Source organism: Salmo salar, unplaced genomic scaffold (genome assembly GCF_905237065.1).
Source record: "Salmo salar unplaced genomic scaffold, Ssal_v3.1, whole genome shotgun sequence".
NCBI classification, from domain to species: Eukaryota; Metazoa; Chordata; class Actinopteri; order Salmoniformes; family Salmonidae; genus Salmo; species Salmo salar.
Genome location: NW_025550953.1, coordinates 171,692 through 193,285, shown reverse-complemented (window position 1 = coordinate 193,285; position 21,594 = coordinate 171,692). Strand labels below are relative to the sequence as shown.

At 46.4% G+C, this 21,594-nt stretch overlaps 1 protein-coding gene across 8 annotated transcripts in view; it reads left to right on the top strand.

Annotated features, from left to right (window-relative positions):
• LOC106563898 (exocyst complex component 6) overlaps positions 1 to 21,594 on the top strand; it is a 205,734-nt gene that overhangs the window by 69,693 nt on the left and 114,447 nt on the right. For 7 of the 8 annotated variants that reach the window (XM_045714203.1, XM_045714202.1, XM_045714200.1 and 4 more), the window contains 5 exons: positions 615 to 819; positions 2,035 to 2,193; positions 6,714 to 6,782; positions 8,398 to 8,481; positions 9,735 to 9,902. In XM_045714203.1, coding sequence (XP_045570159.1) covers positions 615 to 819; positions 2,035 to 2,193; positions 6,714 to 6,782; positions 8,398 to 8,481; positions 9,735 to 9,902 — 685 coding nt within the window. Of the gene's footprint in view, positions 1 to 33; positions 259 to 433; positions 820 to 2,034; positions 2,194 to 6,713; positions 6,783 to 8,397; positions 8,482 to 9,734; positions 9,903 to 21,594 lie in introns of those variants that run through there. The other variant, XM_045714206.1, reaches the window with a different exon arrangement.

Below are 21,594 nucleotides of genomic sequence, written 5' to 3'. Positions count from 1 at the left end.
CCCAGGTCTTTGTCATGCCACTCAGGCCAGTAAACACCACCCAGCCCAGGTCTTTGTCCTGCCACTCACAGTAAATACCACCACCCAGCCCAGGTCTTTGTCATGCCACTCACAGTAAACACCACCCAGTCCAGCTCTTTGTCATAAATAATGCTTTTCTCTTCAACACTGATAAAAGACTGAATCTACTGTATGGCTCCACATCCAGTATGTTTTAACTAGGTCACATTTCTCTCTTACAAGCTTATATTCCGATACAGTATTCATTTACATTTACATTTTAGTCATTTAGCAAACGCTCTTATCCAGAGCGACTTACAGTATTGAATGCATACATTTCATACATTTTTTTCTCCATACTGGTCCCCTGTGTGAATCGAACCCACAACCCTGGCGTTGCAAACACCATGCTCTACCAACTGAGCCACACGGGACTATTCATTGGTCCTCCGTCATCTAATCATCCATAACAAATACAGCGGTGTTTTCAGTAATTAAACTCTCGGTCAGCAGAGGAAACCATTTTGTTCAGTAGCAGTATGAAAGCCCAACCAGACTAGAGAGAGAGAGAGAGAGGAGGGATGAGAAGTGACGGCAGGTATCTGTGTTCCTAGACACTATGCTGCGTTGAAGACCATGGAGCAGCTGGAGAAGGTGTTCATCCCACGGGTCAGCCGTTACCGCTTCTGTCAGATCATGGCTGACAACCTGCCCAAGCTCAGAGAGGACATTAAGGACATCTCCATGTCCGACCTCAAGGACTTCCTGGAGAGCATCAGGAAACACTCGGACAAGATCGGTGAGACCGCCATGAAACAGGTAAGAGACGTTGTTGTTGTTATTATTATATAGAAACAGGCAGAGTACAGGTATAAAACAGGTATGGCACTGGCCCTTTGGACACTGTGCTAACTAACCTCCAGACGAGCTTCAATGTCATACAACTCTCCTCCTTAAATACAAGTAAAACTAAATGCATGCTCTTCAACCGATCGCTGCCTGCACCCGCCCGCCCGACTAGCATCACTACTCTGGACGGTTCTGACTTAGATTATGTGGACAACTACAAATACCTAGGTGTCTGGTTAGACTGTAAACTCTCCTTCCAGACTCACATTAACCATCTCCAATCCAAAGTTAAATCTAGAATTGGCTTCCTATTTCGCAACAAAGCATCCTTCACACATGCTGCCAAACATACCCTCGTAAAACTGACCATCTTACCGATCCTCGACTTCGGCGATGTCATTTACAAAATAGCCTCCAACACCCTACTCAATAAATTGGATGCAGTCTATCACAGTGCCATCCGTTTTGTCACCAAAGCCCCTGGCTGGCCTTCGCTTCATAATCGTCGCCAAACCCACTGGCTCCAGGTCATCTACAAGTCTCAGCTAGGTAAAGCCCCGCCTTATCTCAGCTCACTGGTCACCATAGCAGCACCCACCCATAGAACGCGCTCCAGCAGGTATTTCTCACTGGTCACCCCCAAAGCCAATTCCTCCTTCGGCCGCCTCTCCTTCCAGTTCTCTGCTGTCAATGATTGCAATGAACTGCAAAAATCTCTGAACCTGGAGACTCTTATCTCCCTCACTAACTTCAAGCACCAGCTGTCAGAGCAGCTCACAGATCACTGCACCTGTACATAGCCCATCTGTAAATAGCCCATCCCCATACTGTATTTATTTTTTTATCTTGCTCCTTTGCACCCCAGTATCTCTACTTGCACATCTACCATTCTAGTGTTTAATTGCTATATTGTAATTACTTCGCCACCATGACCTATTTATTGCCTTACCTCCCTTATCTTACCTCATTTGCACACATTGTATATAGACTTATTGTTCTACTGTATTATTGACTGTATGTTTTGTTTATTCCATGTGTAACTCTTTGTTGTTGTATGTGTTGAACTGCTTTATCTTGGTGAAAAAAAATAAATTAAAATGAACAAAAAAATGTCTGATCTTGTGCTAGGAAGCTTTTGTCCTCTGAGAAGGAGAGAGGTCTGACTCTGTTGTATGTACCTCCCAGGCTCAGCAGCACAGGACGTTTAACAGTGTGGTTCAGAAGCAGGACAGTGGTATGGGCTACACCAAGCCAGTCTACTCCCTGAATGGCCGGACGCCAACGCAGCACAACGGCCTCGCGGCGGCGGAGGAGGGAGTGGAGGACGACCAATCAGAGGAAGAGGTGAGACTTTTCAGACATTTTTTTTTACATTTTACATTTTTAGTCATTTAGCAGACGCTCTTATCCAGAGCGACTTACAGTAGTGAATGCATACATTTCATACATTTTTTTTCTCCGTACTGGTCCCCCGGTCTCGTGCTACCAACCGAGCCACACGGGACCTCTTTTATATAGTTTGTACTCTTTTCATACTCTCTGGTCCAGTATTAAAACAACACGTTGAAGTTATCCACACTTAATGTGAAGGCACCCTGTACATTATTTATAAGAAAAGCCAAAGTGATCATGAAACTGTTGAAATGAGTGAATGACTGAGTCCTGACTATGGTTCACTACCGTAACATGGTTTAACTTCCTGAGTCCTGACTGTGGTTCACTACCGTAACGTGGTTTAACTTCCTGAGTCCTGACTGTGGTTCACTACATTGTAAGATGGCGCCGGAGAAGAAGGCTGATGTCTTACATGTCCCCAATCGATTTTTTTATTTTTTTAATTAGTTGTTTTGTTTGTAACTTATTTTGTCCACAATATTGCCGCTACCGTCTCTTATGACCGAAAATAACTTCTAGACATCAGGACTGTGATTACTCACCACAGACTGGCAGAATCCTTTTTCTCCTTTAACGAGTCTGACGAGCCCGACGCAAATGATACACTGCTTCCTCGGGAACAGGCCCAGATCCCCGTGATTTGCGTGACGAGGAGGCGGAGAGAAAGGGCCCAGAGGGCGGGCTGCCTTTCTGAGAATTCGTAGGCGATCGAATAAACCCCCACTTCCTTCCATTCTGCTAGCAAACGTGCAATCTTTGGAAAATAAAATTGATGAACTACGAGGAAGATTAAACTACCAACGGGACATTCAAAACTGTAATATCTTATGCTTCACGGAGTCGTGGCTGAACGACGACACTATCAACATACAGCTGGCTGGTTATACGCTGCACCGGCTGGGCAGAACAGCGGCGTCTGGTAAGACAAGGGGCGGCGGACTATGTCTTTTTGTAAATAACAGCTGGTGCACGATATCTACGGAAGTCTCGAGCTTTTGCTCGCCTGAGGTAGAGTATCTCATGATAAGCTGTAGACCACACTATCTACCAAGAGAGTTTTTGTAGCTGTTTACATACCACCATAGACTAAGGCTGGCACTAAGACCGCATTGAATGAGCTGTATTCCGCCATAAGCAAACAAGAAAACGCTCACCCAGAGGCGGCGCTTCTAGTAGCCTGGGACTTTAACGCAGGGAAACTTAAATCAGTTTTTACCAAATTTCTATCAGCCTGTAAATGTGCAACCAGAGGGGAAAAAAACTCTGGACCACCTTTACTCAACACACAGAGGCATACAAAGCTCTCCCTCGCCCTCCATTTGGCAAATCTGACCAGAATCGTATCCTCCTAATTCCTGCTTACAAGCTATAATTAAAGCAGGAAGCACCAGGGACTAGATCAATAAAAAAACTGGTCAGATGAAGCCGATGCTAAGCTACAGGACACATCAGTCACTGGCTTCATCAATCTGACTGTGGTTCACTAACGTAACATGGTTTAACTTCCTGAGTCCTGACTGTGGTTCACTACCGTAACATGGTTTAACATCAGTCTTCCCTGTGGCTCAGTTGTAGAATGTATGCATTCACTACTGTAAGTCGCTCTGGATAAGAGCGTCTGCTAAACGACTAAAAATGTAAAATGTAAAATCAATAAGGGCATTGATGACGTCGTCCCTGCAGTGACTGTACGTACATACTTCAACCAGAAGCTATGGAATACATGCAACATCCACACGGAGCTAAAGGGTAGAGCTGCCGCTTTCAAGGAGCCCGACTCTAACCTGGACGCTTATAAGAAATCCCGCTCTGCCCTCCAACGAACCAACAAACAGGCAAAGCATCAATACAGGACTAAGATCAAATCGTACAACACCAGCTCTGACGCTCCTCGGATGTGGCAGGGCTTGCAAACCATTACAGACTACAAAGCGAAGCACAGCCGAGAGCTCCCCAGTGACACAAGCCTACCAGACGAGCTAAACTACTTCTATGCTCGCTTCGAGGCAAATAACACTGAAACATGCATGAGAGCACCAGCTGTTTCGGAAGACTGTGATCACGTTCTCCGCAGCCGATGTAAGACCTTTAAACAGGTCAACATTCACAAGGCCGCCGGGCCAAACGGATTACCAGGACGTGTACTGCAAGCATGCGCTGACCAACTGGCAAGTGTCTTCATTGACAATTTCAACCTCTCCCTGTCCGAGTCTTTAAAACCAACATGTTTTAAGCAGACCACCATAGTCCCTGTGCCCAAGAACACTAAGGTAACCTGCCTAAATGACTACCGACCCATAGCACTCACGTCTGTAGCCATGAAGTACTTTGAAAGGCTGGTCATGGCTCAAATCAACACCATTATCCCAGAAACCCTAGACCCACTCCAATTTGCATACCGCACCAACAGATCCACAGATGATGCAGTCTCTATTGCACTCCACACTGCCCTTTCCCACCTGGACAAAAGGAACACCTATGTGAGAATGCTGTTCATTGACTACAGCTCAGCGTTCAACACCATAGTGCCCTCAAAGCTCATCAATAAGCTAAGGACCCTGGGACTTAACACCTCCCTCTGCAACTGGATCCTGGTCTTCCTGAAGGGCCGCCCCCAGGTGGTGAGGGTAGGTAACAACACATCCGCCACGCTGATCCTCAACACGTGGGCCCCTCAGGGGTGCATGCTCAGTCCCCTCATGTACTCCCTGTTCACTCAGGACTGCATGGCCAGGCTTGACTCCAACACAATCATTAAGTTTGCCAATGACACAACAGTGGTAGGCCTGATCAACGACGAGACAGCCCATAGGGAGGAGGTCAGAAACCTGGCCGTGTGGTGCCAGGACAACAACCTCTCACTCAACGTGATCAAGACAAAGGAAATGATTGTAGACTACAGGAAAAGGAGGACAGAGCACGCCCCCATTCTCATCGAAGGGGCTGCAGTGGAGCAGGTTGAGAGCTTCAAGTTCCTTGGTGTCCACATCACCAACAAACTATCATGGTCCAAGCACACCAAGACAGTCTTGAAGAGGGCACGACAAAACCTATTCCCCCTCAGGAGACTGAAAAGATTTGGCATGGGTCCTCAGATCCTCAAAAGGTTCTATAGCTGCACCATCGAGAGCATCCTGACTGGTTGCATCACTGCCTGGTATGGCAACTGCTCAGCCTCCGACTTTAAGGCTCTACAGAGGGTAGTGCGAACGCCCCAGTACATCACTGTGGCCAAGCTTCCTGCCATCCAGGACCTCTATACCAGGCGGTGTCAGAGGAAGGCCCTAAACATTATCAAAGACTCCAGCCAACCTTGTCATAGACTGTTCTCTCTGCTACCACACGGCAAGCGGTACCGGAGCACCAAGTCTAGATCCAAGAGGCTTCTAAACAGCTTCTACCCCCAAGCCATAAGACTCCTGAACATATAATCAAATGGCTACCCAGACTATTTGCATTGCCCCCCCTCCTTTACACCGCTGCTACTCTCTGTTGTTATCATCACTTTAATAACTCTACCTACATGTACATATTACCTCAATAACCTCGACTAACCGGTGCCCCCGTACATTAACTCTGTACCGGTACCCCCCTGTATATAGCCTCCACATTGACTCTGTACCGGTACCCCCTGTATATAGCCTCCACATTGACTCTGTACCGGTACCCCCTGTATATAGCCTCCACATTGACTCTGTACCGGTACCCCCTGTATATAGCCTCCACATTGACTCTGTACCGGTACCCCCTGTATATAGCCTCCACATTGACTCTGTACCGGTACCCCCTGTATATAGTCTCACTATTGTTATTTTACTGCTGCTCTTTAATTACTTGTTACTTTTATTTCTTATTCTTATCTGTATTTTTTTAACCTGCATTGTTGGTTAGGGGCTTGTAAGTAAGCATTTAACTGTAAGATTGTACTTGGCGCATGTGACTAATAACATTTTGATTTGATTTGTAACGTGGTTTAACTTCCTGAGTCCTGACTCTGATTCACTCCCGTAACGTGGTTTAACTTCCTGAGTCCTGACTGTGGTTCACTACCGTAACATGGTTTAACTTCCTGAGTCCTGACTGTGGTTCACTACCGTAACGTGGTTTAACTTCCTGAGTCCTGACTGTGGTTCACTACCGTAACATGGTTTAACTTCCTGAGTCCTGACTGTGGTTCACTACCGTAACGTGGTTTAACTTCCTGAGTCCTGACTGTGGTTCACTACCGTAACGTGGTTTAACTTCCTGAGTCCTGACTGTGGTTCACTACCGGATCATGGTTTAACTTCCTGAGTCCTGACTGTGGTTCACTACCGTAATGTGGTTTAACTTCCTGAGTCCTGACTGGGGTTCACTAACGTGACATGGTTTAACTTCCTGAGTCCTGACTGTGGTTCACTACCGTAACGTGGTTTAACTTCCTGAGTCCTGACTGTGCTTCACTAACATAACGTGGTTTAACCTCCCAGGTGTTAACAGCCCAGGACCTGGTGGACTTCTCTCCTGTTTACAGATGTCTCCACATCTACACCGTTCTGGTATGTACACTATTTATTGTTACTTGTTGTGCCATCCAAATGGCACCCTATTCTGTATATAGCCATGTTATTACCTCGTACTTCCTGTATATAGCCATGTTATTGCCTGGTACTTCCTGTATATAGCCATGTTATTGCCTGGTACTTCCTGTATATAGCCATGTTATTACCTGGTACTCCCTGTATATAGACATGGTATTACCTGGTACTTCCTGTATATAGCCATGTTATTGCCTGGTACGTCCTGTGTATAGCCATGTTATTACCTGGTACTCCCTGTATATAGCCATGTTATTACTTGGTACTCCCTGTATATAGCCATGTTATTACCTGGTACTTCCTGTATATAGCCATGTTATTACCTGGTACTTCCTGTATATAGCCATGTTATGACCTGGTTCTTCCTGTATATAGCCATGTTATGACCTGGTTCTTCCTGTATATAGCCATGTTATTCTTGTGTAATTATTTCCTTTTTTATTTAGCAAATAATAGTCTCACTTTTAAACTCTGCGTTGTTGGTTAAGGGCTGGTCAGTCAGCATTTCACTGTGAGGTCTACACCTGTTGGTTAAGGGCTGGTCAGTCTGCATGTCACTGTGAGGTCTACACCTGTTGGTTAAGGACTGGTCAGTCAGCATTTCACTGTGAGGTCTACACCTGTTGGTTAAGGGCTGGTCAGTCAGCATTTCACTGTGAGGTCTACACCTGTTGGTTAAGGACTGGTCAGTCTGCATTTCATTGTGAGGTCTACACCTGTTGGTTAAGGACTGGTCAGTCAGCATTTCACTGTGAGGTCTACACCTGTTGGTTAAGGGCTGGTCAGTCAGCATTTCACTGTGAGGTCTACACCTGTTGGTTAAGGGCTGGTCAGTCTGCATTTCATTGTGAGGTCTACACCTGTTGGTTAAGGGCTGGTCAGTCAGCATTTCACTGTGAGGTCTACACCTGTTGGTTAAGGGCTGGTCAGTCTGCATTTTCAATAACTCTTCGTCCTTGCACTCCTAAACAATGGCGTTTTTAGAAACTAGGGTGAAGGCTTAAAAAACCCAGTCCTCTCTGTTCTTAACAGATTATAGATTTTTGGGAGCAGAAACTGTAATGAGATCAAATGTTTCACCAATGACAATTTACCGAATGTCGGCCAACGTTCTCCCAACCGCCGGCCACTGGACTTCCTGGACTTCCTATGAACATTTGAACATCTAGGCCATGTTCTGTTATAATCTCCACCCGGCACAGCCAGAAGAGGACTGGCCACCCCTCATAGCCTGGTTCCTCTCTAGGTTTCTTCCTAGGTTTTGGCCTTTCTAGGGAGTTTTTCTTAGCCACCCCCTCATAGCCTGGTTCCTCTCTAGGTTTCTTCCTAGGTTTTGGCCTTTCTAGGGAGGTTTTTCCTAGCCACTGTGCTTCTACACCTACATTGCTTGCTGTTTGGGGTTTTAGGCTGGGTTTCTGTACAGCACTTTGAGACATCAGCTGATGTAAGAAGATGGGCTTTATCAATACATTTGATTTGATCACCATATTTTGTAGTGAGTGGAAATGCAATCCGGATGCTTCACATTTCTACGTGGGGTGAACCATCTGACTCGTTGTTCCGTCTCTGTCTCTAGGGGGACAGAGAGACATTTGAGAACTACTACAGGAAGCAGAGGAAAAAACAGGCCAGGCTGGTGCTGCAGCCCCAGTCTAACATGGTGAGAAGGGAAAAAACCATCTCTTCATTCTTTCTCTTCTACATCTCTCTGTTCCCCTTCTCTCTGTTCCCCTTCTCTGTGTTCCCCTCCTCTGTGTTCTCCTCCTCTGTGTTCCCCTCCTCTGTGTTCCCCTCCTCTGTGTTCCCCTCCTCTGTGTTCCCCTCCTCTGTGTTCCCCTCCTCTGTGTTCCCCTCCTCTGTGTTCCCCTTCTCTGTGTTCCCCTTCTCTGTGTTCCCCTTCTCTCTGTTCCCCTTCTCTCTGTTCCCCTTCTCCCTGCTCCTCTTCTCTCTGTTCCTCTTCTCTGTGTTCCCCTTCTCTGTTCCCCTTCTTTCCATATCTGAGTCTGTTTCTGTCTCTGTGTTCCCCTTCTCTCTGTTCCCCTCCTCTGTGTTCCCCTTCTCTGTGTTCCCCTTCTCTGTGTTCCCCTTCTCTGTGTTCCCCTTCTCTGTGTTCCCCTTCTCTGTGTTCCCCTTCTCTGTGTTCCCCTCCTCTGTGTTCCCCTCCTCTGTGTTCCCCTCCTCTGTGTTTCCCTTCTCTCTGTTACCTCCTCTCTGTTACCTCCTCTGTGTTACCTCCTCTGTGTTACCTCCTCTGTGTTACCTCCTCTGTGTTCCCCTCCTCTGTGTTCCCCTCCTCTGTGTTCCCCTCCTCTGTGTTCCCCTCCTCTGTGTTCCCCTCCTCTGTGTTCCCCTCCTCTGTGTTCCCCTCTTCTGTGTTCCCCTCCTCTGTGTTCCCCTCCTCTGTGTTCCCCTCCTCTGTGTTCCCCTCCTCTCTGTTCCCCTTCTCTCTGTTCCCCTTCTCTGTGTTCCCCTTCTCTGTTCCCCTTCTTTCCAAATCTGAGTCTGTTTCTCTCTGTCTCTGTGTTCTCCTTCTCTCTGTTCCCCTTCTCTCTGTTCCCCTTCTCTCTGCTCCCCTCCTCTGTGCTCCCCTCCTCTGTGTTCCCCTTCTGTCTGTTCCCCTTCTGTCTGTTCCCCTTCTGTCTGTTCCCCTTCTGTCTGTTCCCCTTCTGTCTGTTCCCCTTCTGTCTGTTCCCCTTCTCTGTGCTCCCCTTCTCTGTGCTCCCCTTCTCTCTGTTCCCCTTCTCTGTGCTCCCCTCCTCTGTGTTCCCCTTCTCTCTGTTCCCCTTCTCTCTGTTCCCCTCTGTGTTCCCCTCCTCTGTGTTCCTCTCCTCTCTGTTCCCCTCCGCTTCTCCATGCCTTGATGAGTTGTTCCAAACCTCCATGTATAATGTTTTGTTTTGTTTCCTGGTCCAGCACGAGACGGTGGAGGGCTACCGGCGCTACTTCAATCAGATCGTAGGCTTTTTCCTGGTGGAGGATCACGTTCTGCACTCCACACAGGGACTGTTGACCAGAGCCTTTACTGATGAACTGTGGAACATGGCCCTGTCTAAGATCACTGCCGTGCTCCGCACGCACTCTGTGAGTACACACACGCACACACACACGCTTCTGTGAGCACACACACACACACGCACTCTGTGAGTACACACACACACGCACTCTGTGAGTACACACACACACACACACGCACTCTGTGAGTACACACACGCACTCTGTGAGTACACACACGCACTCTGTGAGTACACACACACTCTGTGAGTACCTACAAGCACTCTGTGAGTACACACACGCTCTGTGAGTACACACACACACACACACTCTGTGAGTACACACACAACCACACTCTGTGAGTACACACACACACACTCTGTCAGTACACACACAAACACTCTGTGAGTACACACACAACCACACTCTGTGAGTACACACACACACCACACTCTGTGAGTACAGCTAACACACACCTGTATGTGAGTGGGAGTGAGTGTCCCGGCTCGACAAGGTCTGTGTGGTCATGGAGTGCTCAGCCCTGTGTCTTTTTGCCATTGAAAGCCTCCTAGCAGGGGGCTAAAGTCTCTCAGCGGTGAGAGAGGACCAGAGTAGCAGTCACACTAACCCTAAGCAGTAGGGTTTGACCAGGCCTTTGTTGGCCCCCAGGACCCAGGCTGTGAGACCCCGTGAGTCCCAGCCCTGGGATATTACCATCATCCCTGACTGATGTCCGACTGCCTGGCCCCTGCTGCCTCTCTCTCTCTCTCCACGCCTCTGAGCACACAGCCCTGTTACCATATTCACACTACTTCCACTGCTGTTACTGTTCCAATCTGTCCCCATTAGGCTGCGATGACCTGAGCTCTTCATTAGACCAGTGGAGCCCTGCTCAATGCTGCTCACCGGGAGGGCCTGCCAGGAACAAGACCCCCCTACCACTTATCATTCCCAACACCAAGGGCTTCTAGATACCACTTATCATTCCCAACACCAAGGGTCTAGATACCACTTATCATTCCCGACACCAAGGGTTCTAGATACCACTTATCATTCCCAACACCAAGGCTTCTAGATACCACTTATCATTCCCAACACCAAGGGCTTCTAGATACCACTTATCATTCCCGACACCAAGGCTTCTAGATACCACTTATCATTCCCAACACCAAGGCCTCTAGATACCACTTATCATTCCCAACACCAAGGCTTCTAGATACCACTTATCATTCCCAACACCAAGGCTTCTAGATACCACTTATCATTCCCAACACCAAGGCTTCTAGATACCACTTATCATTCCCAACACCAAGGCTTCTAGATACCACTTATCATTCCCAACACCAAGGCTTCTAGATACCACTTATCATTCCCAACACCAAGGCTTCTAGATACCACTTATCATTCCCAACACCAAGGCTTCTAGATACCACTTATCATTCCCAACACCAAGGCTTCTAGATACCACTTATCATTCCCAACACCAAGGGCTTCTAGATACCACTTATCATTCCCAACACCAAGGCTTCTAGATACCACTTATCATTCCCAACACCAAGGCTTCTAGATACCACTTATCATTCCCAACACCAAGGGCTTCTAGATACCACTTATCATTCCCAACACCAAGGCTTCTAGATACCACTTATCATTCCCGACACCAAGGCTTCTAGATACCACTTATCATTCCCAACACCAAGGGCTTCTAGATACCACTTATCATTCCCAACACCAAGGGCCTAGATACCACTTATCATTCCCAACACCAAGGGCTTCTAGATACCACTTATCATTCCCAACACCAAGGGCTTCTAGATACCACTTATCATTCCCAACACCAAGGCTTCTAGATACCACTTATCATTCCCAACACCAAGGGCTTCTAGATACCACTTATCATTCCCAACACCAAGGGCTTCTAGATACCACTTATCATTCCCAACACCAAGGGCCTAGATACCACTTATCATTCCCAACACCAAGGGCCTAGATACCACTTATCATTCCCAACACCAAGGGCCTAGATACCACTTATCATTCCCAACACCAAGGGCCTAGATACCACTTATCATTCCCAACACCAAGGCTTCTAGATACCACTTATCATTCCCAACACCAAGGGCTTCTAGATACCACTTATCATTCCCAACACCAAGGGCTTCTAGATACCACTTATCATTCCCAACACCAAGGGCTTCTAGATACCACTTATCATTCCCAACACCAAGGCTTCTAGATACCACTTATCATTCCCAACACCAAGGGCTTCTAGATACCACTTATCATTCCCAACACCAAGGGCTTCTAGATACCACTTATCATTCCCAACACCAAGGGCTTCTAGATACCACTTATCATTCCCAACACCAAGGGCTTCTAGATACCACTTATCATTCCCAACACCAAGGGCTTCTAGATACCACTTATCATTCCCAACACCAAGGGCTCTAGATACCACTTATCATTCCCAACACCAAGGGCCTAGATACCACTTATCATTCCCAACACCAAGGGCTCTAGATACCACTTATCATTCCCAACACCAAGGGCTCTAGATACCACTTATCATTCCCAACACCAAGGGCTTCTAGATACCACTTATCATTCCCAACACCAAGGGCTCTAGATACCACTTATCATTCCCAACACCAAGGGCCTAGATACCACTTATCATTCCCAACACCAAGGGCCTAGATACCACTTATCATTCCCAACACCAAGGGCCTAGATACCACTTATCATTCCCAACACCAAGGGCCTAGATACCACTTATCATTCCCAACACCAAGGGCTTCTAGATACCACTTATCATTCCCAACACCAAGGGCTTCTAGATACCACTTATCATTCCCAACACCAAGGGCTTCTAGATACCACTTATCATTCCCAACACCAAGGGCTTCTAGATACCACTTATCATTCCCAACACCAAGGGCTCTAGATACCACTTATCATTCCCAACACCAAGGCTTCTAGATACCACTTATCATTCCCAACACCAAGGGCCTAGATACCACTTATCATTCCCAACACCAAGGGCTCTAGATACCACTTATCATTCCCAACACCAAGGGCCTAGATACCACTTATCATTCCCAACACCAAGGGCTTCTAGATACCACTTATCATTCCCAACACCAAGGCTTCTAGATACCACTTATCATTCCCAACACCAAGGGCCTAGATACCACTTATCATTCCCAACACCAAGGCTTCTAGATACCACTTATCATTCCCAACACCAAGGGCTCTAGATACCACTTATCATTCCCAACACCAAGGGCTCTAGATACCACTTATCATTCCCAACACCAAGGCTTCTAGATACCACTTATCATTCCCAACACCAAGGCTTCTAGATACCACTTATCATTCCCAACACCAAGGGCTTCTAGATACCACTTATCATTCCCAACACCAAGGGCCTAGATACCACTTATCATTCCCAACACCAAGGGCTTCTAGATACCACTTATCATTCCCAACACCAAGGGCTTCTAGATACCACTTATCATTCCCAACACCAAGGGCCTAGATACCACTTATCATTCCCAACACCAAGGGCTTCTAGATACCACTTATCATTCCCAACACCAAGGGCTTCTAGATACCACTTATCATTCCCAACACCAAGGGCTTCTAGATACCACTTATCATTCCCAACACCAAGGGCTTCTAGATACCACTTATCATTCCCAACACCAAGGGCTTCTAGATACCACTTATCATTCCCAACACCAAGGGCTTCTAGATACCACTTATCATTCCCAACACCAAGGGCTTCTAGATACCACTTATCATTCCCAACACCAAGGGCTTCTAGATACCACTTATCATTCCCAACACCAAGGGCTTCTAGATACCACTTATCATTCCCAACACCAAGGGCTTCTAGATACCACTTATCATTCCCAACACCAAGGGCCTAGATACCACTTATCATTCCCAACACCAAGGGCCTAGATACCACTTATCATTCCCAACACCAAGGGCCTAGATACCACTTATCATTCCCAACACCAAGGGCCTAGATACCACTTATCATTCCCAACACCAAGGGCTTCTAGATACCACTTATCATTCCCAACACCAAGGGCTTCTAGATACCACTTATCATTCCCAACACCAAGGGCTTCTAGATACCACTTATCATTCCCAACACCAAGGGCTTCTAGATACCACTTATCATTCCCAACACCAAGGGCTTCTAGATACCACTTATCATTCCCAACACCAAGGGCCTAGATACCACTTATCATTCCCAACACCAAGGGCTCTAGATACCACTTATCATTCCCAACACCAAGGGCTCTAGATACCACTTATCATTCCCAACACCAAGGGCCTAGATACCACTTATCATTCCCAACACCAAGGGCTTCTAGATACCACTTATCATTCCCAACACCAAGGGCTTCTAGATACCACTTATCATTCCCAACACCAAGGCTTCTAGATACCACTTATCATTCCCAACACCAAGGGCTTCTAGATACCACTTATCATTCCCAACACCAAGGGCTTCTAGATACCACTTATCATTCCCAACACCAAGGCTTCTAGATACCACTTATCATTCCCAACACCAAGGCTTCTAGATACCACTTATCATTCCCAACACCAAGGGCTTCTAGATACCACTTATCATTCCCAACACCAAGGGCCTAGATACCACTTATCATTCCCAACACCAAGGGCTCTAGATACCACTTATCATTCCCAACACCAAGGGCCTAGATACCACTTATCATTCCCAACACCAAGGGCTTCTAGATACCACTTATCATTCCCAACACCAAGGGCTTCTAGATACCACTTATCATTCCCAACACCAAGGCTTCTAGATACCACTTATCATTCCCAACACCAAGGCTTCTAGATACCACTTATCATTCCCAACACCAAGGGCTTCTAGATACCACTTATCATTCCCAACACCAAGGGCTTCTAGATACCACTTATCATTCCCAACACCAAGGGCCTAGATACCACTTATCATTCCCAACACCAAGGGCTTCTAGATACCACTTATCATTCCCAACACCAAGGGCTTCTAGATACCACTTATCATTCCCAACACCAAGGGCTTCTAGATACCACTTATCATTCCCAACACCAAGGGCTCTAGATACCACTTATCATTCCCAACACCAAGGGCCTAGATACCACTTATCATTCCCAACACCAAGGGCCTAGATACCACTTATCATTCCCAACACCAAGGGCTCTAGATACCACTTATCATTCCCAACACCAAGGGCCTAGATACCACTTATCATTCCCAACACCAAGGCTTCTAGATACCACTTATCATTCCCAACACCAAGGCTTCTAGATACCACTTATCATTCCCAACACCAAGGGCTTCTAGATACCACTTATCATTCCCAACACCAAGGGCCTAGATACCACTTATCATTCCCAACACCAAGGGCCTAGATACCACTTATCATTCCCAACACCAAGGGCTCTAGATACCACTTATCATTCCCAACACCAAGGGCCTAGATACCACTTATCATTCCCAACACCAAGGGCTTCTAGATACCACTTATCATTCCCAACACCAAGGCTTCTAGATACCACTTATCATTCCCAACACCAAGGGCTTCTAGATACCACTTATCATTCCCAACACCAAGGGCTTCTAGATACCACTTATCATTCCCAACACCAAGGGCCTAGATACCACTTATCATTCCCAACACCAAGGGCTTCTAGATACCACTTATCATTCCCAACACCAAGGGCTTCTAGATACCACTTATCATTCCCAACACCAAGGGCTTCTAGATACCACTTATCATTCCCAACACCAAGGGCTTCTAGATACCACTTATCATTCCCAACACCAAGGGCTCTAGATACCACTTATCATTCCCAACACCAAGGGCTTCTAGATACCACTTATCATTCCCAACACCAAGGGCTTCTAGATACCACTTATCATTCCCAACACCAAGGGCTTCTAGATACCACTTATCATTCCCAACACCAAGGGCCTAGATACCACTTATCATTCCCAACACCAAGGGCCTAGATACCACTTATCATTCCCAACACCAAGGGCTCTAGATACCACTTATCATTCCCAACACCAAGGGCTTCTAGATACCACTTATCATTCCCAACACCAAGGGCTTCTAGATACCACTTATCATTCCCAACACCAAGGGCTTCTAGATACCACTTATCATTCCCAACACCAAGGGCTTCTAGATACCACTTATCATTCCCAACACCAAGGGCTTCTAGATACCACTTATCATTCCCAACACCAAGGGCCTAGATACCACTTATCATTCCCAACACCAAGGGCTTCTAGATACCACTTATCATTCCCAACACCAAGGGCTTCTAGATACCACTTATCATTCCCAACACCAAGGGCTTCTAGATACCACTTATCATTCCCAACACCAAGGGCCTAGATACCACTTATCATTCCCAACACCAAGGGCTCTAGATACCACTTATCATTCCCAACACCAAGGGCTTCTAGATACCACTTATCATTCCCAACACCAAGGGCTTCTAGATACCACTTATCATTCCCAACACCAAGGGCCTAGATACCACTTATCATTCCCAACACCAAGGGCCTAGATACCACTTATCATTCCCAACACCAAGGGCCTAGATACCACTTATCATTCCCAACACCAAGGGCTTCTAGATACCACTTATCATTCCCAACACCAAGGCTTCTAGATACCACTTATCATTCCCAACACCAAGGGCCTAGATACCACTTATCATTCCCAACACCAAGGGCCTAGATACCACTTATCATTCCCAACACCAAGGGCCTAGATACCACTTAGCATTCCCAACACCAAGGGCCTAGATACCACTTATCATTCCCAACACCAAGGGCCTAGATACCACTTATCATTCCCAACACCAAGGGCTTCTAGATACCACTTATCATTCCCAACACCAAGGCTTCTAGATACCACTTATCATTCCCAACACCAAGGGCTTCTAGATACCACTTATCATTCCCAACACCAAGGCTTCTAGATACCACTTATCATTCCCAACACCAAGGGCCTAGATACCACTTATCATTCCCAACACCAAGGGCTTCTAGATACCACTTATCATTCCCAACACCAAGGGCTCTAGATACCACTTATCATTCCCAACACCAAGGGCCTAGATACCACTTATCATTCCCAACACCAAGGGCCTAGATACCACTTATCATTCCCAACACCAAGGGCTTCTAGATACCACTTATCATTCCCAACACCAAGGGCTTCTAGATACCACTTATCATTCCCAACACCAAGGCTTCTAGATACCACTTATCATTCCCAACACCAAGGCTTCTAGATACCACTTATCATTCCCAACACCAAGGGTTCTAGATACCACTTATCATTCCCAACACCAAGGGCTTCTAGATACCACTTATCATTCCCAACACCAAGGCTTCTAGATACCACTTATCATTCCCAACACCAAGGCTTCTAGATACCACTTATCATTCCCAACACCAAGGGCTTCTAGATACCACTTATCATTCCCAACACCAAGGGCTTCTAGATACCACTTATCATTCCCAACACCAAGGGCTTCTAGATACCACTTATCATTCCCAACACCAAGGGCTTCTAGATACCACTTATCATTCCCAACACCAAGGGCTCTAGATACCACTTATCATTCCCAACACCAAGGGCCTAGATACCACTTATCATTCCCAACACCAAGGGCTCTAGATACCACTTATCATTCCCAACACCAAGGGCTTCTAGATACCACTTATCATTCCCAACACCAAGGCTTCTAGATACCACTTATCATTCCCAACACCAAGGGCTCTAGATACCACTTATCATTCCCAACACCAAGGGCCTAGATACCACTTATCATTCCCAACACCAAGGGCCTAGATACCACTTATCATTCCCAACACCAAGGGCCTAGATACCACTTATCATTCCCAACACCAAGGGCCTAGATACCACTTATCATTCCCAACACCAAGGGCCTAGATACCACTTATCATTCCCAACACCAAGGGCTCTAGATACCACTTATCATTCCCAACACCAAGGGCTTCTAGATACCACTTATCATTCCCAACACCAAGGCTTCTAGATACCACTTATCATTCCCAACACCAAGGGCTTCTAGATACCACTTATCATTCCCAACACCAAGGGCCTAGATACCACTTATCATTCCCAACACCAAGGGCTTCTAGATACCACTTATCATTCCCAACACCAAGGCTTCTAGATACCACTTATCATTCCCAACACCAAGGGCTCTAGATACCACTTATCATTCCCAACACCAAGGGCTTCTAGATACCACTTATCATTCCCAACACCAAGGGCCTAGATACCACTTATCATTCCCAACACCAAGGGCCTAGATACCACTTATCATTCCCAACACCAAGGCTTCTAGATACCACTTATCATTCCCAACACCAAGGGCTTCTAGATACCACTTATCATTCCCAACACCAAGGGCTCTAGATACCACTTATCATTCCCAACACCAAGGGCCTAGATACCACTTATCATTCCCAACACCAAGGGCTTCTAGATACCACTTATCATTCCCAACACCAAGGCTTCTAGATACCACTTATCATTCCCAACACCAAGGGCTTCTAGATACCACTTATCATTCCCAACACCAAGGGCTTCTAGATACCACTTATCATTCCCAACACCAAGGGCTTCTAGATACCACTTATCATTCCCAACACCAAGGGCTCTAGATACCACTTATCATTCCCAACACCAAGGCTTCTAGATACCACTTATCATTCCCAACACCAAGGGCTTCTAGATACCACTTATCATTCCCAACACCAAGGGCTTCTAGATACCACTTATCATTCCCAACACCAAGGGCCTAGATACCACTTATCATTCCCAACACCAAGGGCCTAGATACCACTTATCATTCCCAACACCAAGGGCTTCTAGATACCACTTATCATTCCCAACACCAAGGGCTTCTAGATACCACTTATCATTCCCAACACCAAGGGCTTCTAGATACCACTTATCATTCCCAACACCAAGGGCTTCTAGATACCACTTATCATTCCCAACACCAAGGGCCTAGATACCACTTATCATTCCCAACACCAAGGGCTTCTAGATACCACTTATCATTCCCAACACCAAGGGCCTAGATACCACTTATCATTCCCAACACCAAGGGCTTCTAGATACCACTTATCATTCCCAACACCAAGGGCTTCTAGATACCACTTATCATTCCCAACACCAAGGGCCTAGATACCACTTATCATTCCCAACACCAAGGGCCTAGATACCACTTATCATTCCCAACACCAAGGGCTTCTAGATACCACTTATCATTCCCAACACCAAGGGCTTCTAGATACCACTTATCATTCCCAACACCAAGGGTCTAGATACCACTTATCATTCCCAACACCAAGGGCCTAGATACCACTTATCATTCCCAACACCAAGGGCCTAGATACCACTTATCATTCCCAACACCAAGGGCCTAGATACCACTTATCATTCCCAACACCAAGGCTTCTAGATACCACTTATCATTCCCAACACCAAGGGCCTAGATACCACTTATCATTCCCAACACCAAGGGTCTAGATACCACTTATCATTCCCAACACCAAGGCTTCTAGATACCACTTATCATTCCCAACACCAAGGGCCTAGATACCACTTATCATTCCCAACACCAAGGGCTTCTAGATACCACTTATCATTCCCAACACCAAGGGCTTCTAGATACCACTTATCATTCCCAACACCAAGGGCCTAGATACCACTTATCATTCCCAACACCAAGGGCTTCTAGATACCACTTATCATTCCCAACACCAAGGGCTTCTAGATACCACTTATCATTCCCAACACCAAGGGCTTCTAGATACCACTTATCATTCCCAACACCAAGGCTTCTAGATACCACTTATCATTCCCAACACCAAGGGCCTAGATACCACTTATCATTCCCAACACCAAGGGCCTAGATACCACTTATCATTCCCAACACCAAGGGCTCTAGATACCACTTATCATTCCCAACACCAAGGGCTCTAGATACCACTTATCATTCCCAACACCAAGGGCCTAGATACCACTTATCATTCCCAACACCAAGGGCTTCTAGATACCACTTATCATTCCCAACACCAAGGGCTTCTAGATACCACTTATCATTCCCAACACCAAGGGCTTCTAGATACCACTTATCATTCCCAACACCAAGGGCCTAGATACCACTTATCATTCCCAACACCAAGGGCCTAGATACCACTTATCATTCCCAACACCAAGGGCCTAGATACCACTTATCATTCCCAACACCAAGGGCCTAGATACCACTTATCATTCCCAACACCAAGGGCCTAGATACCACTTATCATTCCCAACACCAAGGGCCTAGATACCACTTATCATTCCCAACACCAAGGGCTTCTAGATACCACTTATCATTCCCAACACCAAGGGCTTCTAGATACCACTTATCATTCCCAACACCAAGGGCTTCTAGATACCACTTATCATTCCCAACACCAAGGGCTTCTAGATACCACTTATCATTCCCAACACCAAGGGCCTAGATACCACTTATCATTCCCAACACCAAGGGCCTAGATACCACTTATCATTCCCAACACCAAGGGCCTAGATACCACTTATCATTCCCAACACCAAGGGCTTCTAGATACCACTTATCATTCCCAACACCAAGGGCTTCTAGATACCACTTATCATTCCCAACACCAAGGGCTTCTAGATACCACTTATCATTCCCAACACCAAGGGCTCTAGATACCACTTATCATTCCCAACACCAAGGGCCTAGATACCACTTATCATTCCCAACACCAAGGGCCTAGATACCACTTATCATTCCCAACACCAAGGGCTTCTAGATACCACTTATCATTCCCAACACCAAGGGCTTCTAGATACCACTTATCATTCCCAACACCAAGGGCTTCTAGATACCACTTATCATTCCCAACACCAAGGGCTTCTAGATACCACTTATCATTCCCAACACCAAGGGCCTAGATACCACTTATCATTCCCAACACCAAGGGCCTAGATACCACTTATCATTCCCAACACCAAGGGCTTCTAGATACCACTTATCATTCCCAACACCAAGGGCTTCTAGATACCACTTATCATTCCCAACACCAAGGGCTTCTAGATACCACTTATCATTCCCAACACCAAGGGCCTAGATACCACTTATCATTCCCAACACCAAGGGCCTAGATACCACTTATCATTCCCAACACCAAGGGCTCTAGATACCACTTATCATTCCCAACACCAAGGGCCTAGATACCACTTATCATTCCCAACACCAAGGGCTCTAGATACCACTTATCATTCCCAACACCAAGGGCTTCTAGATACCACTTATCATTCCCAACACCAAGGGCTTCTAGATACCACTTATCATTCCCAACACCAAGGGCTTCTAGATACCACTTATCATTCCCAACACCAAGGGCCTAGATACCACTTATCATTCCCAACACCAAGGGCTCTAGATACCACTTATCATTCCCAACACCAAGGGCCTAGATACCACTTATCATTCCCAACACCAAGGGCCTAGATACCACTTATCATTCCCAACACCAAGGGCCTAGATACCACTTATCATTCCCAACACCAAGGGCTTCTAGATACCACTTATCATTCCCAACACCAAGGCTTCTAGATACCACTTATCATTCCCAACACCAAGGCTTCTAGATACCACTTATCATTCCCAACACCAAGGG